Source organism: Bufo bufo, chromosome 3 (genome assembly GCF_905171765.1).
Source record: "Bufo bufo chromosome 3, aBufBuf1.1, whole genome shotgun sequence".
In the NCBI taxonomy this organism is placed as follows: Eukaryota; Metazoa; Chordata; class Amphibia; order Anura; family Bufonidae; genus Bufo; species Bufo bufo.
In genome coordinates this window covers 638,569,254-638,590,603 of record NC_053391.1, presented here as the reverse complement: position 1 = coordinate 638,590,603, position 21,350 = coordinate 638,569,254, and the positions used below count along the sequence as shown (strand labels likewise).

General features: G+C 45.7%; 1 protein-coding gene across 1 annotated transcript in view; it reads right to left on the bottom strand.

Moving 5' to 3' along the window:
• Nucleotides 1-21,350, bottom strand: part of ATP8A2 (ATPase phospholipid transporting 8A2) — a 728,462-nt gene that overhangs the window by 170,577 nt on the left and 536,535 nt on the right. The window contains exons 30-32 of the mRNA XM_040422449.1: nt 8,142-8,203; nt 7,991-8,047; nt 3,853-3,960 (exon numbers count right to left, since the gene is read on the bottom strand). Coding sequence (XP_040278383.1) covers nt 3,853-3,960; nt 7,991-8,047; nt 8,142-8,203 — 227 coding nt within the window. The remainder of the gene's footprint in view (nt 1-3,852; nt 3,961-7,990; nt 8,048-8,141; nt 8,204-21,350) is intronic.

Here is a 21,350-nt window from a genome sequence, read left to right as displayed (position 1 = left end):
TCCCTGCACGGTCTGATATTATCCAAATCAGCGCTGTTAGAATGTGCAGGGACACCCCCTCCATCTGGTCACATCCAGCTGAACCATCAACGCAAACTGCTAGAAATTCATTCAAAACTTTTATAAGGAATAATAAAGGAATGGCACATCATAAGAATAGATGCTCCAGAACTGTTATTACAAGGGGAATGCCAGGGGTGCACCACCAATGAGGCCAGGTGAGGCGATCGCCTCAGGCAGCACCAGGTAGGGGCAAGAGGGGGGCAGCGGAAGGGCCATGGACAATGAGCACTCTTATTGTGGCGAAGGGGTTAGGTTAAGAAATTGGCATTGGGGGACGCTGTTTCAGTTTTCGCCTCAGGCAGCAGAAAGGCTAGGTGCACCCCTTGGGGAATGCAAGTAGTTACTAAAACAGACATGTCAGGAGGGAGGACAGATCTTCTTTAAGGATCTTGGAGCACCCCTTTAACATGCATTTCCTGCTAAAATCAGAACAACAGGTGACACCTCTGAAGGTACATCATGGGTTTAGCTTTGCAATAATTAGTTCAGGACAATATCTTGTGGGGAGATGTCGGCATTCATGTAAATTACATTACGTTAATATCTCCTCCGTACAACGACGTTTCTAATCCTCCATGAAAAGACGTTGGGGCAATGTTATCTTCACAGAGGAATGAGGAAATTAATGAGCCAACCACAGAACATAATTGTGTAGAGGAGCGGCCAGGAAATGTCATTACCACCTATTTACATCTACACGTTGGAGGTGAGATTATTTTTGGGGCTCACAATGAACATATTGAAATCCATGGCAACAAATCCGGCGTTATTATTTCCCATTCAGTCTGTGTCTGGTAGCGCTGCCAGACATTAGCTGACCGGCTAGTGGGTGTTTCTGGGAAATTCCGTATGTAATAATACATCATTAACTCCACTCACTCGTTTTTTTTCAAAGGATTTATGTTAAAGAGGCTGTGTCACCTGGCTCCAGCATACCCATGCCGCCCTGCATGTTCTACAGTAATAACGCCCCCAATGCATTTGACTGGCAGCGCTAGACTCACTGGTCTAGCACTGGGATCCTGCGCGTGCACACTCGCATGTATGATGGCGGGTGACCACTCAACTGTTCCCGTCCTTCTGGGCATGCCCTTGACTTCTAGTGCAGTGACATCTTATATTAATAACAGAGTGTACAATAAAAAAATAAAAATTGTACCTACCTGATCCATTTGTTCGCGAAGACTGGCCACTGCCATCTTGCTTGAAGTGCGCCAGTCTGGTGTGAACGGCCTAAGATGACATCATCGGGCCGCCTGGCGTGGTGACGTTATATGTCACCACGCACAGGATTTTGGCCGAGATCTTTAAGCAAGGTGGCGGCGGCCGGCCTGTCGCAAGCAAATGGATCAGGTAAGTATGATTTTTATTTTTATTTTTTACATTATTTCAGGTTAAATCGATTCGCTACCGTGAAGCACGAGGAGATTCGGCTTCGCAGCAAATTGAATTTATCCTGACTTGTGGACTTCGATTTGCTCATCACTAATCATAACTTGCCCGCAATAGAAAGTTTATGATCTACTTACTGTCTTGAAGTTGCGTGGATCGGCCACTTTGGAACCCGGTCATGTGACATGTCTCTCTTTGGAAATCCTACATCATGTTCTTCAGTCTGAATATCAGTTTTCTGGTCTGGTCTAGGGACAGGACGTCAGCCCAGGACGGGGGAGGTGCTATGGTCAGGGCCAGAACTATTCCTCTTCCTGGCACATGCACAGATGAGGTGGATTCACGAGTTTGCGCATGCGCCAGGGAGAAGAAGAGTTCTGGCTCTGTCCACTACACCTTCCTCATCCTGGGCTGCAAAACTGGAGAGAGGCATGTCACGTGACTAGGCCCCAGAGCAGACAGTAAGTTGAAACTTTCTTCTGCAGGCAAGTTATGATTAATTAGAGTCGTTGGTGGGTCTTACTGCATAGCTGCTAACAGTTCCAGATTTGTAGGGACTGTTCCCTGGCAATGTTGGGCTGAAATAAGAAAACCCATTTGGGGTCCATTCACATGACTGTATGAATGGGTCCGCATCCGTTCCGCAATTTCAATGGGGCCGCAAAAGATGCAGAAAGCACACCATGTGCCGTCCACATCGGTAGTTCCGTTCCGCAGCCCCACAAAAAAGATAGAGCATGTCCTATTCTTGACCGAAAGAATAGGTATTTCTATCATAGGGCCGGCCATGTACGGTCCACTAAATGTGGAATGTGGAATGTACACAGCCGGTATCTGTGTTTTGCTCACCGTTGTGTAAATGCACCCTTACTGAGCCAAGATCAACCCTCATTTTAGTTGTAGACATAATGTCCTACATGACCAGGGGCGGACTGGGCCGGGGGGCAGGGGGGCAATTGCCCCCCGGGCCTCTCTGTTGCCTCACTGTCCCGGCCGGCCGGGCCCGGAATGATCTGACAGACTGTCACTCTCACACTTTTTGGGCACTGCCTCCGCCGCCGCTGCTGTTAATAATACTACTTACCTGCGGAGGGAGACGGGGAGGCGTGCTGCCGGCAGCCTATCAGAGAGGCCGCCGGACCGGCACAGGCAGCGTGATGACGCCATCGCGCCGCCTGACTGAGCCGCTGCGCTGCCTTAAAGACATCAGCAGCGCTGGAGGCGGGACGGGAGTGAAGGTGCTCGATTCGCATTTCGCTCACTCAGGACAGGTCCAGGAGGTAAGTATAAGTCTGACTCTATTTATTTTATTTTTTTGTCATTTCTGTCACTGATAGGGAGCCCTATCTGGCTACTGGCACATTATAGGGGGGGGGGGGCTATCTGGCTACTGGCACATTATAGGGGGGCCCTATCTGGCTACTGGCACATTAAAGTGGGGGGCCTATGGCTACTGGCACATTATAGGGGGGCCTATGGCTACTTGCACATTATAGGGGGGGCCTATGGCTACTGGCACATTATAAGGGGGCCTATGGCTACTGGCACATTATAGGGGGGCCTATGGCTACTGGCACATTATAGGGGGCACTATGGGGACATTAGCTCAACTGGGGACATTACAAGGGGGTATTTTTTGCACTGTCTATTATAAGGAGAATTATTACTACCTGGGAGGGGGCATTATGGTGGGCTTTATTACTCCCCCATGGTATGACCCCCTAGTAGCAGCACCATCCTCTCCCTGCTCTGCTATCCCTCTGCCCCTTCTCCAAATCCTTATTATGAAATCTTTCTCATTAGGATAAAACACATCAGCTCCGCCGAGCCCCCGGCCAAAGTGTGGAAGTGGTGTCCGAGATCCCCAAGGGCCAAGTAATTGTAAGTTTTCATATGAAATATGTTTATGTTATACACATATAGCATATACCGTGCCCCACAATATACTGTTTCTTCTGCAAAAGTCATCAAGTGTCATGGGGGGGGGGACGACACAGAGCAGCGCCCAGCGGGGAGGAGAGAATACACGGATGCAACACTGTATCAGCCAGAAAATGACACTTTCGGCTGATATGTTTCGGCGGCCGATATATCGGTTCATCCCTAGTTTATTTTGTTTTCCTGTGTTGTAATTTACATGGCTGACGAAAGTGGCAAGGGGGGGTCAGGAGGAGGCAGGGGAAATGGGAAAGCAGGGAGGGGGGCTCAGTGGGCCTCTGGGTGTTACTTGCCCCCTGGGCCAAAAGTTGCCAGTCAGCCCCAGTACATGACCAGGAATAGGAACATGCATTTCATTTCTTTAGTTCCTCTTAAATGTACAGAATCCATCTGCCCCATAAGTGGAGATGTACAATATAAGTTATGCACAGAGATAACACAACAGATGACGTCACTGACCTGTCCCAGCATATCTGGAGCAATGGGAATTATAGGCCAAATCGTGGAATAAGCACCGAAAAACACCAGCCACATCAGCATGCTTCCCCAGACGGCCAGGTGACTGAACTGCAAGATGTCAAGTAATTCAGATTTTACATGTTTGTGATCCCACCTTTATTGACATACAGAAAATACAGAAAAACACAATGCTAAACCTAGACTCATTTGTCAAGCAGCACTGCCCAGGGGCACTTAGGCTAAATTGGTGCTTGGACTATCTAAGCCTGAAAAAAATGACTGCTTTCTTTCAAGAACAGTGCCACTGTTGTCTGCAGGCTGGTCCTGGTATTGCAGCTCAGGCTCATAGAAGTGAAAGGAGCTCAGCTGCAATACCATACAAGAGCGGCGCTGTATCTGGGGGGAAAAAAAAGAACGTTTTTCTAATCTCATAGGACTCCCTTAACTTCTAAAAGATATGTTATATAAAATGTATATCAAATCCATACTAAAAATCCCCTCAGTTCGGGCGGCAGTATAGTATTACATGCAGAATATATTATGGCAGGCAGTGAGTGTACAGAATAATGTCTGCAATTACCACAGTATTACAGAAACATTGCTAAAGGAGGAGCTTCCAAAAACATGACTGGTGCCAAAAAAGGTTGACGTAATGATTTGCTAGGGCATGGACAGCAGATGTGAGGTGCAGTGTAAGTGAAGGTATGAGGTGCAGTGCAGGTGAAGATATGAGGTGCAGTGCAGGTGAAAGCATGTGGTGCAGTGTAGGTGAAGATATGAGGTGCAGTGTAGGTGAAGATATGAGGTGCAGTGTAGGTGAAGATATGAGGTGCAGTGTAAGTGAAGGTATGAGGTGCAGTGTAAGTGAAGGTATCAGGTGCAGTGTAGGTGAAGTTATGAGGTGCAGTATAAGTCAAGGTATGAGGTGCAGTGAAGGTATGAGGTGCAGTGTAAGTGAAGGTATCAGGTGCAGGGGAGATGAAGTTATAATGTGCAGTGCAGGTGAAGATATGAGGTGCAGTGTAGGTGAAGGCATGAGGTGCAGTGCAGGTGAAGATATGAGGTGCAGTGAAGGTATGAGGTGCAGTGTAAGTGAAGGTATCAGGTGCAGTGTAGGTGAAGTTATGAGGTGCAGTATAAGTCAAGGTATGAGGTGCAGTGAAGGTATGAGGTGCAGTGTAAGTGAAGGTATCAGGTGCAGTGTAGATGAAGTTATGATGTGCAGTGCAGGTGAAGATATGAGGTGCAGTGTAGGTGAAGATATGAGGTGCAGTGTAGGTGAAGATATGAGGTGCAGTGTAAGTGAAGGTATGAGGTGCAGTGTAAGTGAAGGTATCAGGTGCAGTGTAGGTGAAGTTATGAGGTGCAGTATAAGTCAAGGTATGAGGTGCAGTGAAGGTATGAGGTGCAGTGTAAGTGAAGGTATCAGGTGCAGGGGAGATGAAGTTATAATGTGCAGTGCAGGTGAAGATATGAGGTGCAGTGTAGGTGAAGGCATGAGGTGCAGTGCAGGTGAAGATATGAGGTGCAGTGAAGGTATGAGGTGCAGTGTAAGTGAAGGTATCAGGTGCAGTGTAGGTGAAGGTATGAGGTGCAGTATAAGTCAAGGTATGAGGTGCAGTGAAGGTATGAGGTGCAGTGTAAGTGAAGGTATCAGGTGCAGTGGAGATGAAGTTATGATGTGCAGTGCAGGTGAAGATATGAGGTGCAGTGTAGGTGAAGAATGAGGTGCAGTGCAGGTGAAGATATGAGGTGCAGTGCAGGTGAAGGTATGAGGTGCAGTGCAGGTGAAGATATGAGGTGCAGTGCAGGTGAAGATATGAGGTGCAGTGCAGGTGAAGATATGAGGTGCAGTGTAAGTGAAGGTATGAGGTGCAGTGAAGGTATGAGGTGCAGTGTAAGTGAAGGTATCAGGTGCAGTGTAGGTGAAGTTATGAGGTGCAGTATAAGTCAAGGTATGAGGTGCAGTGAAGGTATGAGGTGCAGTGTAAGTGAAGGTATCAGGTGCAGTGTAGATGAAGTTATGATGTGCAGTGCAGGTGAAGATATGAGGTGCAGTGTAGGTGAAGGCATGAGGTGCAGTGCAGGTGAAGATATGAGGTGCAGTGTAGGTGAAGGTATGAGGTGAAGTGTAGGTGAAGATATGAGGTGCAGTGCAGGTGAAGATATGAGGTGTAGTGCAGGTGAAGATATGAGGTGCAGTGTAGGTGAAGGTATGAGGTGCAGTGTAGATGAAGTTATGAGGTGCAGTGTAGATGAAGTTATGAGGTGCAGTGCAGGTGAAGGTATGAGGTGCAGTGTAAGTGAAAGTATCAGGTGCAGTGTAGATGAAGTTATGATGTGCAGTGCAGGTGAAGATATGAGGTGCAGTGTAGGTGAAGGTATGAGATGCAGTGCAGGTGAAGATATGAGGTGCAGTGTAGGTGAAGGTATGAGGTGAAGTGTAGGTGAAGGTATGAGGTGCAGTGTAGATGAAGTTATGAGATGCAGTGTAAGTGAAGGTATGAGGTGAAGTGTAGGTGAAGGTATGAGGTGAAGTGTAGGTGAAGGTATGAGGTGCAGTGTAGATGAAGTTATGAGATGCAGTGTAGATGAAGTTATGAGATGCAGTGTAGATAAAGTTATGAGGTGCAGTGCAGGTGAAGATATGAGGTGCAGTGTAGGTGAAGGTATGAGGTGCAGTGCAGGTGAAGGTATGAGGTGCAGTGCAGGTGAAGATATGAGGTGCAGTGCAGGTGAAGATATGAGGTGCAGTGCAGGTGAAGATATGAGGTGCAGTGCAGGTGAAGATATGAGGTGCAGTGCAGGTGAAGGTATAAGGTGCATTGAAGGTATGAGGTGCAGTGTAGATGAAGGTATGAGGTGCATTGAAGGTATGAGGTGCAGTGTAGATGAAGGTATGAGGTGCAGTGAAGGTATGAAGTGCAGTGCAGGTGAAGATATAGGGTGCAGTGTAGATAAAGTTATGAGGTGCAGTGTAAGTGAAGATATGAGGTGCAGTGTAGGCGAATATGTAAGGTGGTGTGTAGGTAAAGATATAAGGTGCAGTGCAGGTGAAGGTATCGGGTACAATATAAGTGAGGGTATTAGGTACAGTGTGAGTGAAGATATAAGGTGCAGTGTAGGTGTAGGGTAAGCAGTATACTAGTCCCCTCTGAGTCTCTCTCTCTGATCGGGCAGTACAATGTCTCCAATCAGACCTAAGAGGTGCAGTTTCTCTATCTTCAGATTTAGATATCCACAGTACTCTCAGCATGGTGCAGCCTCTCCAAACAGATGGCCACTCTGTACATTAGTATAGTAGAGGTCCTGAAGTTTATCGTCCCAACAGTGAAGTCCAAAACGGGCATATACACTGTATGTTATATTTATTGGATTGCATTTTTCAGCACTCTTTGTATGGCCACCAAATCCTCTGTTATATCAGCAGGGTCGGCCTCGGCCCATATACTGTAGCTTTGTTGGCTATTCTCAGCCTAGGTCTGTAGCTGCTCCATCTGCTCCTTGCTCTCTGCTCTCACAGCCTATCCACAACTCCCGGCTTCCCACTAGAGAGAGGGGTGGAGCCAGCCTTCACCTGGCAATTGTTACTAAGGGACTCACTGGCTTGTTAACTCCATACTCTCCATACATAGCCTTTTCAATACCAAATGCACATTGACATTACATCAAGTCCTTAGGCATTGGACTGCCGGAACCCGGCAGGATAAAAAAAAAAAAAAAGCCAATGAAATTGATCTATTTTTAACAGCTGTTTAAAATGGATGCACAAAAGTACGTAAAGTGGGCATGAAAAACTGAAAGTTTATTCATTCTTAACGCCCTTTTTTAACTGTTGTGTAAATGAGGCCTGAGGTGAAGCTTCCTCCTACTTCTATCCCCAAGCAGATTGAGTGGAGCGCCCATTAAAGTCTGTTCGTTTGGGAGGCTGGTCACTATGTAATCGCTTTACGGCCATTCATAGACATAAAAGGCCTCATTTAACCCTCCATAACCTCCTGTGACAACCACATACTAGTGTCCAACCAGATCCTGCTTTTAGTACGTTAAGTCCCATCTGACCTGGATAAAACTAACGAGTCATGTATATTTATTATCTTCGCAACTAATTAAATTAATGGCAGGAAGGGTCACTTACTTTTGTCCACGCTGTGGTTTCTAAACCAGCTTTCAAGCAGACGGTCACCACAACATACTGTGAACAAGAAAACAAGATAAAATTTACATAAATGCTAGGCAAATACATCACGCACGGCATTCATCATCTGCTTTACCCCAGAAATACTTACAGTGTAAACTATGTTCCCAACAAATAGGTAATCCACAACATGTCCGCTGGTGAAGACGGCATCTACAAGAAGTATATAGAAGGCACTGATTAGACACACCATGCACACCGTTCATGTTCTGTGTATTCGGCGGTCTGCTCTGCTAGGCCTCGTCTGGGGCGACCGAAAATAAAAAAAATATATAGAACTATATTGTAATGGTAAAACATGATCCTCCTCATCATGAGACTGAGGCTGCTATGTATGGGGGTCTCCTGCCAATGACCACTAACCTCTGTAGGAACAAAGCCAGAGGCGTGACCTGAAGCTTTTGGGCCCCGATGTCAAATCGGCCTCTTTACCTACCATGTGCCTATTATAAAACTGGTGTCTTTGTATGTGGCAAAAAGACCTTTGGACCCCTCAGGGTGCGACTACTACCTCTGCACCCTCTATAGCTACAGTCCTGAATGAACCAAATATGATCTAAAAAGGGTCATACATAGACCTTATAGGGCCACATAGCAAAACTTCGGATGGGCTCCCCCTGTCCCATCCACTTTTCCAGTATGTGTTCATCAATCACACCCAGGCAACGCGAATAGCAAGGTGCAACACCACAGACTTCTGACGAACTTACAATTTTTTATAAGTGGAAGAAACGAAAAAATAAATAAAAAGATTGTAATAAAATAAGTTGCCCTTGGCCTCACCTACTTTATCCGACATTTATGTTGGAAAGAGTGGAATAGGTGCTTCAAAAATAGGGCAGTAATTCTGAACAGTCTATTTCGCAATATATTCACACCAAAAACGTTTATACAGTAAATCTTCCAGGATATAGCTCTAAATCACCGCTTTTTCGATTCACATGATATATTACAAAACTGGCGGCCTGAAGCCACCACTTGGGGAAGCTCAGTGCATAGAAATGTATACCGTTACCATTGACTGCAATGGTGGCTGTAATAATCTCTTTGCACTGAGCTTCCCCTAGTGACAACTGCATGAAAATGCAGTGTTTTAATTTTGGGAACAAAAGCTACAGTCAAGTGGTGGGCCTCCCATCCCCCCAGGCCCCATAGTAGTTGCGTGGTCTGCCTCCAGAGAGGGTACACCAATGAGTCTTACATCCAAGGTTTTTTATATGCTCATTTTTTATAGGTTAATTTATGTGCATTTTTTTTTATTTCTTCATTTATCAAAACATTACGAAATTATTCACAGAAAATGAGAAAAAAAATGATACAGACGAACAATACAATATAAGAAGAGGCAGGAATGGCGGCTCACCTGGGAGATCCCTATCGGTAGGTGCACTCCTCAAGGGTCACCCAGTACCAGGAGAAAAATGTATAAAGAGTAGGAGAGGGGCACCACTGAAGAAGGGGAGGTACCCCGAAACGCGTTTGGTTGGTTTGGACGGAGTAGCAAGCAACGATTCATATGGATTTTGCCGCAAGCGGCTTTCTTTAATGGTGCACTGCAGCAATTCATTATATATCCAGGAGCACAGACCAACTCCTTATTGAACTTTCCATTTGGAGATGCGGAACTAACAGACGCATCTCCCGGACCATGCGACCCCCCCGATCACGTGTACCTACTCCGAGTCATGTGAAACCACCGCCAAGTCACGTAGGACGCCACGTTGTTATCGCGAGACTACACGGGACGCCGGTAGCGACCTCAGCGGTGAAAGAGAGGAGGCATTCGATAACCACCTACCTCCTGGCGGCAAGACCCTAACCGACAGCGTGAATAGGGACCAAAAGGTTTCGGAACCGCGCTGCTATAGACTGTGTCTCCCAGTAAAAGTGGATGGTATAGGGTGTCAGCCCCTCTCCCCGGCACCCAAAGGATCGGATCTTCCACAGACCTCCTCCTCTGCAGGGTTAAAGGAGATAGGCAGAATAGTGAAGCACCCTTTGCAATCTTTTTATAAAAGGTTTTATTCTACTCACAAGAGTCGGTAGACAAAAAGCATGTAATACAAATCAAACGTCACGTTCCTGCCCGACACGGGTTTCGCTGCCTCGCTTCTTCGGGGGCGATAACTGCGCATGCTTGCAATCAGGCCCTTAAATAGCCCTGCTGATCTCATTCCATAAGCCGGTATGGTTACGGACCATATAACATATTTACAAACATCACTGGCATTTCATACATAGTTAAATTATCATTAGTGATCCTTTGTCCATTCACATTTAAAATAACATTAGAAATAAAAGACATTAGAAATAAAAAGGGGATTGCTCCCGCTATTACAAAATCGTCCGCATATATACCCTTTCGGGTTACCGCAAAAACATACACTCAATACATATTTCCAGCTTCCTTTCCACATTAACTATTCCCCATCATAACGGTACCATCTAATACTCTAATTCCCTCCAGCTTACAGTGTCTATAATACCGTCCCTTAAGCTCCGCCCACTCCTGGAGCATTGTTCAGGTACTCTCCACCCACTCCTATAGCGTCATCCAGGTATCCTCGACCCCGCCTCCTTCCTCTGACATGCACATCACGGGGCACCACTGCCCAATTGAACGGTCAGGCCAACATGACGTCACTCATGGGTCCTTAAGAAGCCAGGTAGAGAAAAGCCGGACGACGCTAATGGTGAGGACAATTTACAGTATACATGGTTTCAAATCAAATTCTATGTTTAGCCCACTTGGTTGTAGAGTTCCTAGTTGATAGATCCACTCTACCTCTTTTCTGTTAATCTGTGCCAGCGAATCCCCTCCTCGCCAGTGTGGCTTAACAGTTTCCACTCCGGCAAATTTTAAACCCCGCGGATTTTTGTCATGCATTAGCTTAAAATGAGCTGATACACTATGGGTCATCAGGCCTTTTTTTATGTTACGTAGATGTTCTTGTATCCTGACCTTCAGCTTCCTCACCGTCCTGCCCACGTACTGGAGCCCACATGGGCACTCCAGCACGTATACGATGCCCTCATTTTCGCACGAGCAGTTTCCTCTTATGCGAAACTCCACCCCTTTCTTTTTGGATATCATAGAATTAGTGTATCTCTGCCGTTCTTTTGAATTCCGATTTTTACACCCTGCACAAAATCCGCACCAGGTAAATTTTCCTCCTTCTTTGTGCATCTTTATATTCATTGGGAGGATGGCACTGTGTACAAGTTTAGTTCTAATGCTGGCGGCTTTCTTAAAAATAAAAGAGGGATTCACAGGTATCATTTTTCCTAATATTGGATCGTTCTTCAATATTCCCCAGTTCTTTTTTACCATTTTCTTGATGTTGTCAGACATAGAGCAAAATTTTGTCACAAAAGAGAACCTGTAGTCCCTCTCCACCTTTTTCACTTTCCCTTTCATGTGTTCTTTTTCTCCCCCTTTTTCTATCTCCACATTTTGCAGCATACGGGTAGGTTACCCGACACTGCTAGGTTTTATGTGTATTCCCCTTTAAGCCAGTTAGGCCTGTTGCAGGCAATCCTTGGTACAGTCAGCAGAGGGAGCTCCCAGTTCTGTATAAATAGGCAGGGCCTAGCCTAGGAAGGGAGTTCAGAAGTTTCTAGAGTCTGAGGAAGCTGAGAGAGAGACAGAGGCGTGTCAAGGAAAGCAAGAGGTACTCAAGACTACAGAGGAGGTACTTGATAAAGATAAAACCAAGGATATACGCCAGAGCTAGGGTATTGGACCTTGGAGAAGATTTTCTATGTTCCAGGATCAGTCAGGAATAGAGTGCAAGCCGCCTGTACTACAAATCCTGTGTTTAACACTCTGAAGTCACCTTGCTATATATTGCCTGCATCAAATGTAATGTAACCAGCTGTCTGCAAAGGAACTGCGTTTCCGTTATTGTCCCTATATGATGACTACTAAAGTTTGAGTTCTGCTTTAACATCACGTGGTTCCTCAATTATTCCTGCTATCAGCAAACGGCGTGCCACCGTTTAATTGGCACTGGCGTCACGAACATTTCTCATCATCACCTGCCCTTGCAGAGAGTCAGCCGTCTCAGGTTAGTGTCTATTGCACTACAACACCCAGGAACACTATTACACCTAACTTGAGTACGCTGCACCTCTCTTTTGGCGTCATGAACAGGATGCGCACGCTTTCTAGTGCAAGAAGCGTGGACTTTGTGCCTTATACAGTTGCCCTGTGACCAAAGTGACAAATTGCCTGTTTTATTAAAGTGAACTTTGTGGACCGAAAAACATACTAAAAGTGTCCCTAAAACCTCCAAAAAGCGCTGTGCAGTGTTGCGCTATCAAGAGGAAAGAAATCGCCACACCGGAGTGTGGTTTTATGGACTTTTTACCATCCTGCTTGCTGTCAGTGAATAGACAGCGTTTCTACCAAAGATGGCCGCTGAGGCTACTGAAATAGCTGCTGCGTCATCTTCATCCCGAAAAAGCGGGAAAAATTGGCGCCTTTCTGAGGAAATAGCGGGAAGGAGTTCAAGGTCAGGCGCCACTGCTTATCTGGACATTTGCATGTCGGCCAGCATGGACTCCGCCTTCCCCATACTGGAATACCTGGGGGGCGGCCTCCCAGTGCAATGGGAGGAGCTGGCTGATCTTATTGGCGCCACCCTATCGCTCTCCAGAGAAGCATCGAGCATGTTGGAGAGTGAGCACCGCTTTGCTGCAACGTCCACGCCTGAAATACCAAAGATGACTGATATTGGTGTAGAGCCAGAGGAGGCTCCGCCGGCCTACTCTCCGGGACCGGAGAGACCCGCCTGCCCGCCACGGGAGAAAGAACCGGAGCCCTGCTATGGCTCCTGGAGAGACTTCTTTCAGCCCTCTTTCAAGTGGTCTTCACTAATGGCAGAGATCCGGGAGGCCGCTATAAAGCGGAATACAAAGACTAAAATCTATTATGAGGAATTGACCAAGACTATCCATGAACGACACACTGACACCCAGCCCCGCCTGGAAAGGAGAAAGGGGTTGGTGGTGTCCTTTGACAAAACCCGTGGCTACGGGTTCATCCAAGATTATCTGACTGGCAGAGACTTGTATGTTAACAGAAGATCTGTCAAGAGAGACTACCTCCCTTCCTATCAGCACAGCCTCCGCGAGGGAGAGGAAGTGGAGTTCACCCCTGCTGAGAGCCTGAGAGGCCCTTATGCAACTGCCGTGACCCGTCCCAAGCGAGAACCTGAGGACTGGGAGGCAGAAGAAGACTACTCTGGCTGCGAGTGAGAACCTGAACGCTCTCCAGAGCCGGCCCATCACGCCTTCCAGGAGCGGAGCTCCTTCATTGGGCCTAATGTCTTCTGGCAGCCAACCGTGTTGGAAAAATGGGTGAGCCCCTATCCTTCCCCCGAGCTGCCTCGACGGGAGAAGACAATACAGGACCTGGAGAACTTAAAAGGACTTCGGGTTACCTTAGAGAACATCCGGAAGGGTCGGAGACCCGATGCTTCACCAGAACCTGCAGAGGCCGAGTCCGATCCATCGTTGACTGTACCTGCGCCGGCGGCGCCAGCAGACGACAGCGACTCCGACACGGAGAGCATCGGTCACCAGATTGTCCGGCTGGAAGAGAAGTTGCGGGAGCTGCGCAAGATTGCGACCGCCAGGATCCGGACGCCGTCAAAGAAGGACGAGGTAAGGGTGCCTGTCACCACCCGTAGACCACCTTTTGTCACCCCCGCTCCGTTGCGGCCCCAAAGAGGACCCGCTAGTGCTGTGAACTGCTGTACTGAGCCAACCGGACCGCTTGCGGCGGCGGTACCCAATGCAGCACCACCCACAATCAGTATGCCGGGACCGGTACGGTCCACAAGAGGGTTTACCCCTAGGCCCATGGGGCCAATACCTATTAGGGGCCCCTTTACCTTGCAGCTGCCCCCTGACACCGTTATGTGGGCACATCCTCCTGTAGAGGACTACTACAGGCCATATTTGCCAGCAGAGCCGGGTGATTATGACATGCCACTGTGAATCAGCCTGCTAGGCCTTTGCTTTATTTCACCAAAGAATTATGTTGTTAACCCTTCCAGGACAGGAGTCCTATGTTTCCTGGTCGTTTGTTGCTGCTGCCAGTTTATCCACAGCTCAGTGGTAGGTGTTAACCACTGAAATATCAAAGTCGACAAAGCCAAGTTTGTTTCCAGGACCTCCTGCCTGCTTTTGCTATTTTCCACCACGTTGTGCCTGTTCCGTTGTTGCACCTTTTACCCTTACCCCCCTTTTCAGGTTGATCAGGGGTATTACAGCACTTGTTTTATATTGTGCAACTTGATACTAAGGAACCGTGCCCGGAGACAGACTCAAAAGAACCTGAGCCTCTGAGATTCTTACTCTTTTTAAAGGAAATGTGCCCAGAGATGGACTCCACCGCACGAGAGCCTCTGTGATTTAATAGGAAAATAACCTGGGTACGGACTCATGTTTGTTCTTTGAGCCTCCAAGAACTTTTATACTGTTTTATCTATTTTGCTGTTCTAATATGGACTTATTCATTGAAATGGACTAACCTGGTTCACCCCAAGTCCGCTGTGCCAGGTCAGCGGCCGTGCCTAAGAAGCAAGAAGACGCCCCTTTTCCTTGCTTCACTTATTTATGAAGTTACCAATGTTATGTTTTTTATGTATGAAACAATTATTTATCATATTATAATGTAATGTCAATGTTATGTACCATGTTATGCCGATTCAGGAAGGTGTGTGTGAGTACGAGGGCTTACTCACGTTAAAGTCTGGGGGTGTGCAGCATACGGGTAGGTTACCCGACACTGCTAGGTTTTAGGTGTATTCCCCTTTAAGCCAGTTAGGCCTGTTGCAGACAATCCTTGGTACAGTCAGCAGAGGGAGCTCCCAGTTCTGTATAAATAGGCAGGGCCTAGCCTAGGAAGGGAGTTCAGAAGTTTCTAGAGTCTGAGGAAGCTGAGAGAGAGACAGAGGCATGTCAAGGAAAGCAAGAGGTACTCAAGACAACAGAGGAGGTACTTGATAAAGATAAAACCAAGGATATACGCCAGAGCTAGGGTATTGGACCTTGGAGAAGATTTTCTATGTTCCAGGATCAGTCAGGAATAGAGTGCAAGCCGCCTGTACTACAAATCCTGTGTTTAACACTCTGAAGTCACCTTGCTATATATTGCCTGCATCAAATGTAATGTAACCAGCTGTCTGCAAAGGAACTGCGTTTCCGTTATTGTCCCTATATGATGACTACTAAAGTTTGAGTTCTGCTTTAACATCACGTGGTTCCTCAATTATTCCTGCTATCAGCAAACGGCGTGCCACCGTTTAATTGGCACTGGCGTCACGAACATTTCTCATCATCACCTGCCCTTGCAGAGAGTCAGCCGTCTCAGGTTAGTGTCTATTGCACTACAACACCCAGGAACACTATTACACCTAACTTGAGTACGCTGCACCTCTGTATACACTCATCCAGACTAGCCTCATCATAACCTCTTTCCACAAATCTATCTTTTAATACCCCACATTGTACTCTATAGTCACTCGCTTCTGTGCAGTTACGGGCCATCCTCTTGAACTGACCTTTCGGTATGTTCTTGAGCCATGGGCCGTAATGACAGCTCTTCATATCAATGTAGGAGTTGACATCTGTTTCTTTGAAGTATGACCTTGTCATGAAGCGGCCATCTTCTATCCGTATGCACAGGTCCAAAAAGTTGACACTCACATTACTGATCTCCCCCACAAATCGCAGGTTCCAATCATAGTTGTTCAACTGGCAAATAAAGGACTCGAGTCCCTCTTTCCCTCCTTCCCACACTAGGAGACAGTCATCGATATACCTCCTCCAGAAGGTCAATTTGCCTCCTGGGGTGTCCGCTCCTAGTGTGGGAAGGATGGTACTCTCCTCCCAGGCCCCCATGAAAATATTAGCAAAGCTGGGGGCGAATTTCGCCCCCATCGCCGTGCCAATGCACTGTACATAATGTGAGTCTTTAAACCAGAAGTAATTATAGTCAATGCAGTAACTGAGGCACCCCAAAATAAAATTTCCTTGTTGATCCCCTATTCTTTCATCATTTCTGATCCTGTTCTCTACCGCCTCCATTCCTAATTTCTTTGGAATAACTGTGTACAGGGATGCCACATCGATTGTGGCCATCCATGTATTCACAGTGGGGGGGCTTAGGTCTTTAATGAGATGTAACACAGATCCCGTGTCTTTCAAATGCGAGGGGTTCTGTAGCACATATCCCTGCAGATAAAAATCAATATACTCCGTGATTCTGCACGTCAGCGAGTTGAGCCCCGAAATAATCGGCCTCCCCGGAGGATCAATTGGGTTTTTATGCACCTTGGGCAGGTGATATATCACCGGCACCAAGGGAAATGGAATGGTAAGGTACTCATACTCTTTTTTATTTAATATCCCTTTCTTAAAACCCTCTGATAGTATGCTATCAAGGATCCGTTTATACTCCTGCGTGGGGTTATTTTTCAGTTTTTTATAGGTTGTTGTATCTGATACTAATCTCGCCATTTCGGCTTCATATTTTTCTTTGTTCATTACAACCACCCCCCCGCCTTTATCAGCTGGCTTGATAATTATATTGGATTAATAACCCCGCACCACAGAATGCTAACCCTGCAGGGGTGATTATAAAGTCGGATAAGAATGAGGAGATCCTGCATACACAAATGAAAGAAAAATCTAAGTTTTTCCCGAAAAACCCAAATAATGAGTGTGTGGAGGCATTTAAAACTGGCCTATTAAAAGAACTGGAAGAGATGGATATGGATAAAGTAACGCAGAATCTAACTTATAAAGAGAGAAAATCCCTTAAAGATCTGGAAAAAAATCCAGATATAATTATCAAGCCAGCTGATAAAGGCGGGGGGGTGGTTGTAATGAACAAAGAAAAATATGAAGCCGAAATGGCGAGATTAGTATCAGATACAACAACCTATAAAAAACTGAAAAATAACCCCACGCTGGAGTATAAACGGATCCTTGATAGCATACTATCAGAGGGTTTTAAGAAAGGGATATTAAATAAAAAAGAGTATGAGTACCTTACCATTCCATTTCCCTTGGTGCCGGTGATATATCACCTGCCCAAGGTGCATAAAAACCCAATTGATCCTCCGGGGAGGCCGATTATTTCGGGGCTCAACTCGCTGACGTGCAGAATCACGGAGTATATTGATTTTTATCTGCAGGGATATGTGCTACAGAACCCCTCGCATTTGAAAGACACGGGATCTGTGTTACATCTCATTAAAGACCTAAGCCCCCCCACTGTGAATACATGGATGGCCACAATCGATGTGGCATCCCTGTACACAGTTATTCCAAAGAAATTAGGAATGGAGGCGGTAGAGAACAGGATCAGAAATGATGAAAGAATAGGGGATCAACAAGGAAATTTTATTTTGGGGTGCCTCAGTTACTGCATTGACTATAATTACTTCTGGTTTAAAGACTCACATTACGTACAGTGCATTGGCACGGCGATGGGGGCGAAATTCGCCCCCAGCTTTGCTAATATTTTCATGGGGGCCTGGGAGGAGAGTACCATCCTTCCCACACTAGGAGCGGACACCCCAGGAGGCAAATTGACCTTCTGGAGGAGGTATATCGATGACTGTCTCCTAGTGTGGGAAGGAGGGAAAGAGGGACTCGAGTCCTTTATTTGCCAGTTGAACAACTATGATTGGAACCTGCGATTTGTGGGGGAGATCAGTAATGTGAGTGTCAACTTTTTGGACCTGTGCATACGGATAGAAGATGGCCGCTTCATGACAAGGTCATACTTCAAAGAAACAGATGTCAACTCCTACATTGATATGAAGAGCTGTCATTACGGCCCATGGCTCAAGAACATACCGAAAGGTCAGTTCAAGAGGATGGCCCGTAACTGCACAGAAGCGAGTAACTATAGAGTACAATGTGGGGTATTAAAAGATAGATTTGTGGAAAGAGGTTATGATGAGGCTAGTCTGGATGAGTGTATACAAAATGTGGAGATAGAAAAAGGGGGAGAAAAAGAACACATGAAAGGGAAAGTGAAAAAGGTGGAGAGGGACTACAGGTTCTCTTTTGTGACAAAATTTTGCTCTATGTCTGACAACATCAAGAAAATGGTAAAAAAGAACTGGGGAATATTGAAGAACGATCCAATATTAGGAAGAATGATACCTGTGAATCCCTCTTTTATTTTTAAGAAAGCCGCCAGCATTAGAACTAAACTTGTACACAGTGCCATCCCCCCAATGAATATAAAGATGCACAAAGAAGGAGGAAAATTTACCTGGTGCGGATTTTGTGCAGGGTGTAAAAATCGGAATTCAAAAGAACGGCAGAGATACACTAATTCTATGATATCCAAAAAGAAAGGGGTGGAGTTTCGCATAAGAGGAAACTGCTCGTGCGAAAATGAGGGCATCGTATACGTGCTGGAGTGCCCATGTGGGCTCCAGTACGTGGGCAGGACGGTGAGGAAGCTGAAGGTCAGGATACAAGAACATCTACGTAACATAAAAAAAGGCCTGATGACCCATAGTGTATCAGCTCATTTTAAGCTAATGCATGACAAAAATCCGCGGGGTTTAAAATTTGCCGGAGTGGAAACTGTTAAGCCACACTGGCGAGGAGGGGATTCGCTGGCACAGATTAACAGAAAAGAGGTAGAGTGGATCTATCAACTAGGAACTCTACAACCAAGTGGGCTAAACATAGAATTTGATTTGAAACCATGTATACTGTAAATTGTCCTCACCATTAGCGTCGTCCGGCTTTTCTCTACCTGGCTTCTTAAGGACCCATGAGTGACGTCATGTTGGCCTGACCGTTCAATTGGGCGGTGGTGCCCCGTGATGTGCATGTCAGAGGAAGGAGGCGGGGTCGAGGATACCTGGATGACGCTATAGGAGTGGGTGGAGAGTACCTGAACAATGCTCCAGGAGTGGGCGGAGCTTAAGGGACGGTATTATAGACACTGTAAGCTGGAGGGAATTAGGGTATTAGATGGTACCGTTATGATGGGGAATAGTTAATGTGGAAAGGAAGCTGGAAATATGTATTGAGTGTATGTTTTTGCGGTAACCCGAAAGGGTATATATGCGGACGATTTTGTAATAGCGGGAGCAATCCCCTTTTTATTTCTAATGTCTTTTATTTCTAATGTTATTTTAAATGTGAATGGACAAAGGATCACTAATGGTAATTTAACTATGTATGAAATGCCAGTGATGTTTGTAAATATGTTATATGGTCCGTAACCATACCGGCTTATGGAATGAGATCAGCAGGGCTATTTAAGGGCCTGATTGCAAGCATGCGCAGTTATCGCCCCTGAAGAAGCGAGGCAGCGAAACCGACTCTTGTGAGTAGAATAAAACCTTTTATAAAAAGATTGCAAAGGGTGCTTCACTATTCTGCCTATATCCTTTAACCCTGCAGAGGAGGAGGTCTGTGGAAGATCGGATCCTTTGGGTGCCGGGGAGAGGGGCTGACACCCTATACCATCCACTTTTACTGGGAGACACAGTCTATAGCAGCGCGGTTCCAAAACCTTTTGATTTATATAAACCAGTGTGAACGACCTACCACACTATTCCGGGACCAGCAGCAGCGCAAGTAACTGTCCGTGTTGTGACACAGGACTGACTTTTCGTTCTGTGAATAGGGACCAGTCAACTGGCCTAAGATCCGGTGGTAACGTATGCTGTTTTCCACATGCATTTTTGATAGTAGAGATACGGACATACTCCGGTGAGTGTTGACTTCACAAGATACACACTAACAGGAGGCACGCTTCCTTCCACCTGTTCTTTTCCATCTCCATATGGAACAATAGTTCACAGTGCCTTCTGAACGGGCAGCACATCTTCTATCAAGTCTCACCGTTTTTTCAACTAAGGTTCTATTCGGCTACCTATGGAGCCATAGACTTGTCATACTACTGTCTACGATCATATGGATGTGCGAATATACCTCTGACCTGCATACTACCGTATTTGCGATTTTTATGTATTAAAAAAAGCTGAGCCGAATGGAGCCTACAGACCCCATAGACTATAATGGGGTCTGTTAGGTTTCTGCTCAGAATATGATTTTGGAGCGGATACAAAAGTAAAAAATCTTCTTCTGAGCGGAAACTATTATAGTCTATGGGGTCCATAGGCTCCATTCGGCTCAGCTATGTGCCGAATCCGTCCTTTCCATTCTCCTGCTCCTATAAAGGAGCAAAAGAACGGAAAGGCTGTACGCTGATGTGAACTCAGCCTTAGTTTAATACACAGTATTACATTATTATTATTATTTATTTTTATATTTTCATATTATTTTAAAATAGTATTATAGTGGACTCATTGGCCATTACATAAAAGTATTTTTTGACATTGTATTTAGAGAGTATATGACTATCCCAACCCCCTCTCCATACCACCACCCAATCTATTGGATTATTAGTAATGTTATATGTATCAAGAAGTCAGCGACTCCATGGCACAGTTTCTCCTATGAATGATCTACAAATGTGCAAAACTTAAACAGATTCACTATAATCTGTCTACCCAAAACCCATTATAAAAGCTGCAGCCAACAATGCCGGCCTGGGGGTCCAATAAATATTTTACAGTTTACAGAATGTGATATCGTTTATTAAGCCAATAAAACATGATTCTCAAATCACTGCTTCAGTGAAAGTCAAAGGGATTCCTGAAGAACAATTAAACCCGGGTGTTGAATTTGATTTATATTTGACTCATGGCATGAAATGCGCTTCACTAGAACAGGGGGTCAATTCAGGGAAAAGTTGTCTGAGGCATAGTCACTGCGTTTTCTTTATGCTTTTTTTGTTTTTCTTGTAAAAATGCTAGAAAAATATTTTTTGTCACTTCACTGACACTACTACAGGTCACTTTATGGAATATAGGTCTGAATGTTTTGTCCATTTGTAGCTCCTTAAGTTTGATCATGCAGTCATAAGAAAAACAAAGTGCGCCCTATGGTTTTACATATCAGGAGGACATAAAAAAAAATAATCTGGTCTTAAAATTAAGTACATTCAACCTCAGATGAAGAACAGCACATGGCAAACAATATCATGATACCATTTAACAAAAACTAGGCCAACATGCAGAAGCTTTGTGTGAAAAATTAAGTACACCTTTACTACTTCCATGGGAATTACGAGGGTAAGTAAGGTGCTGATAATCAAATGCCCTTGATTAACTAATCATCATCAAGTGCCTCTATAAAAGCAGAAGGTCTCTAGGAGAAAGCCTCTTCTTTCTAAAAAGAATAC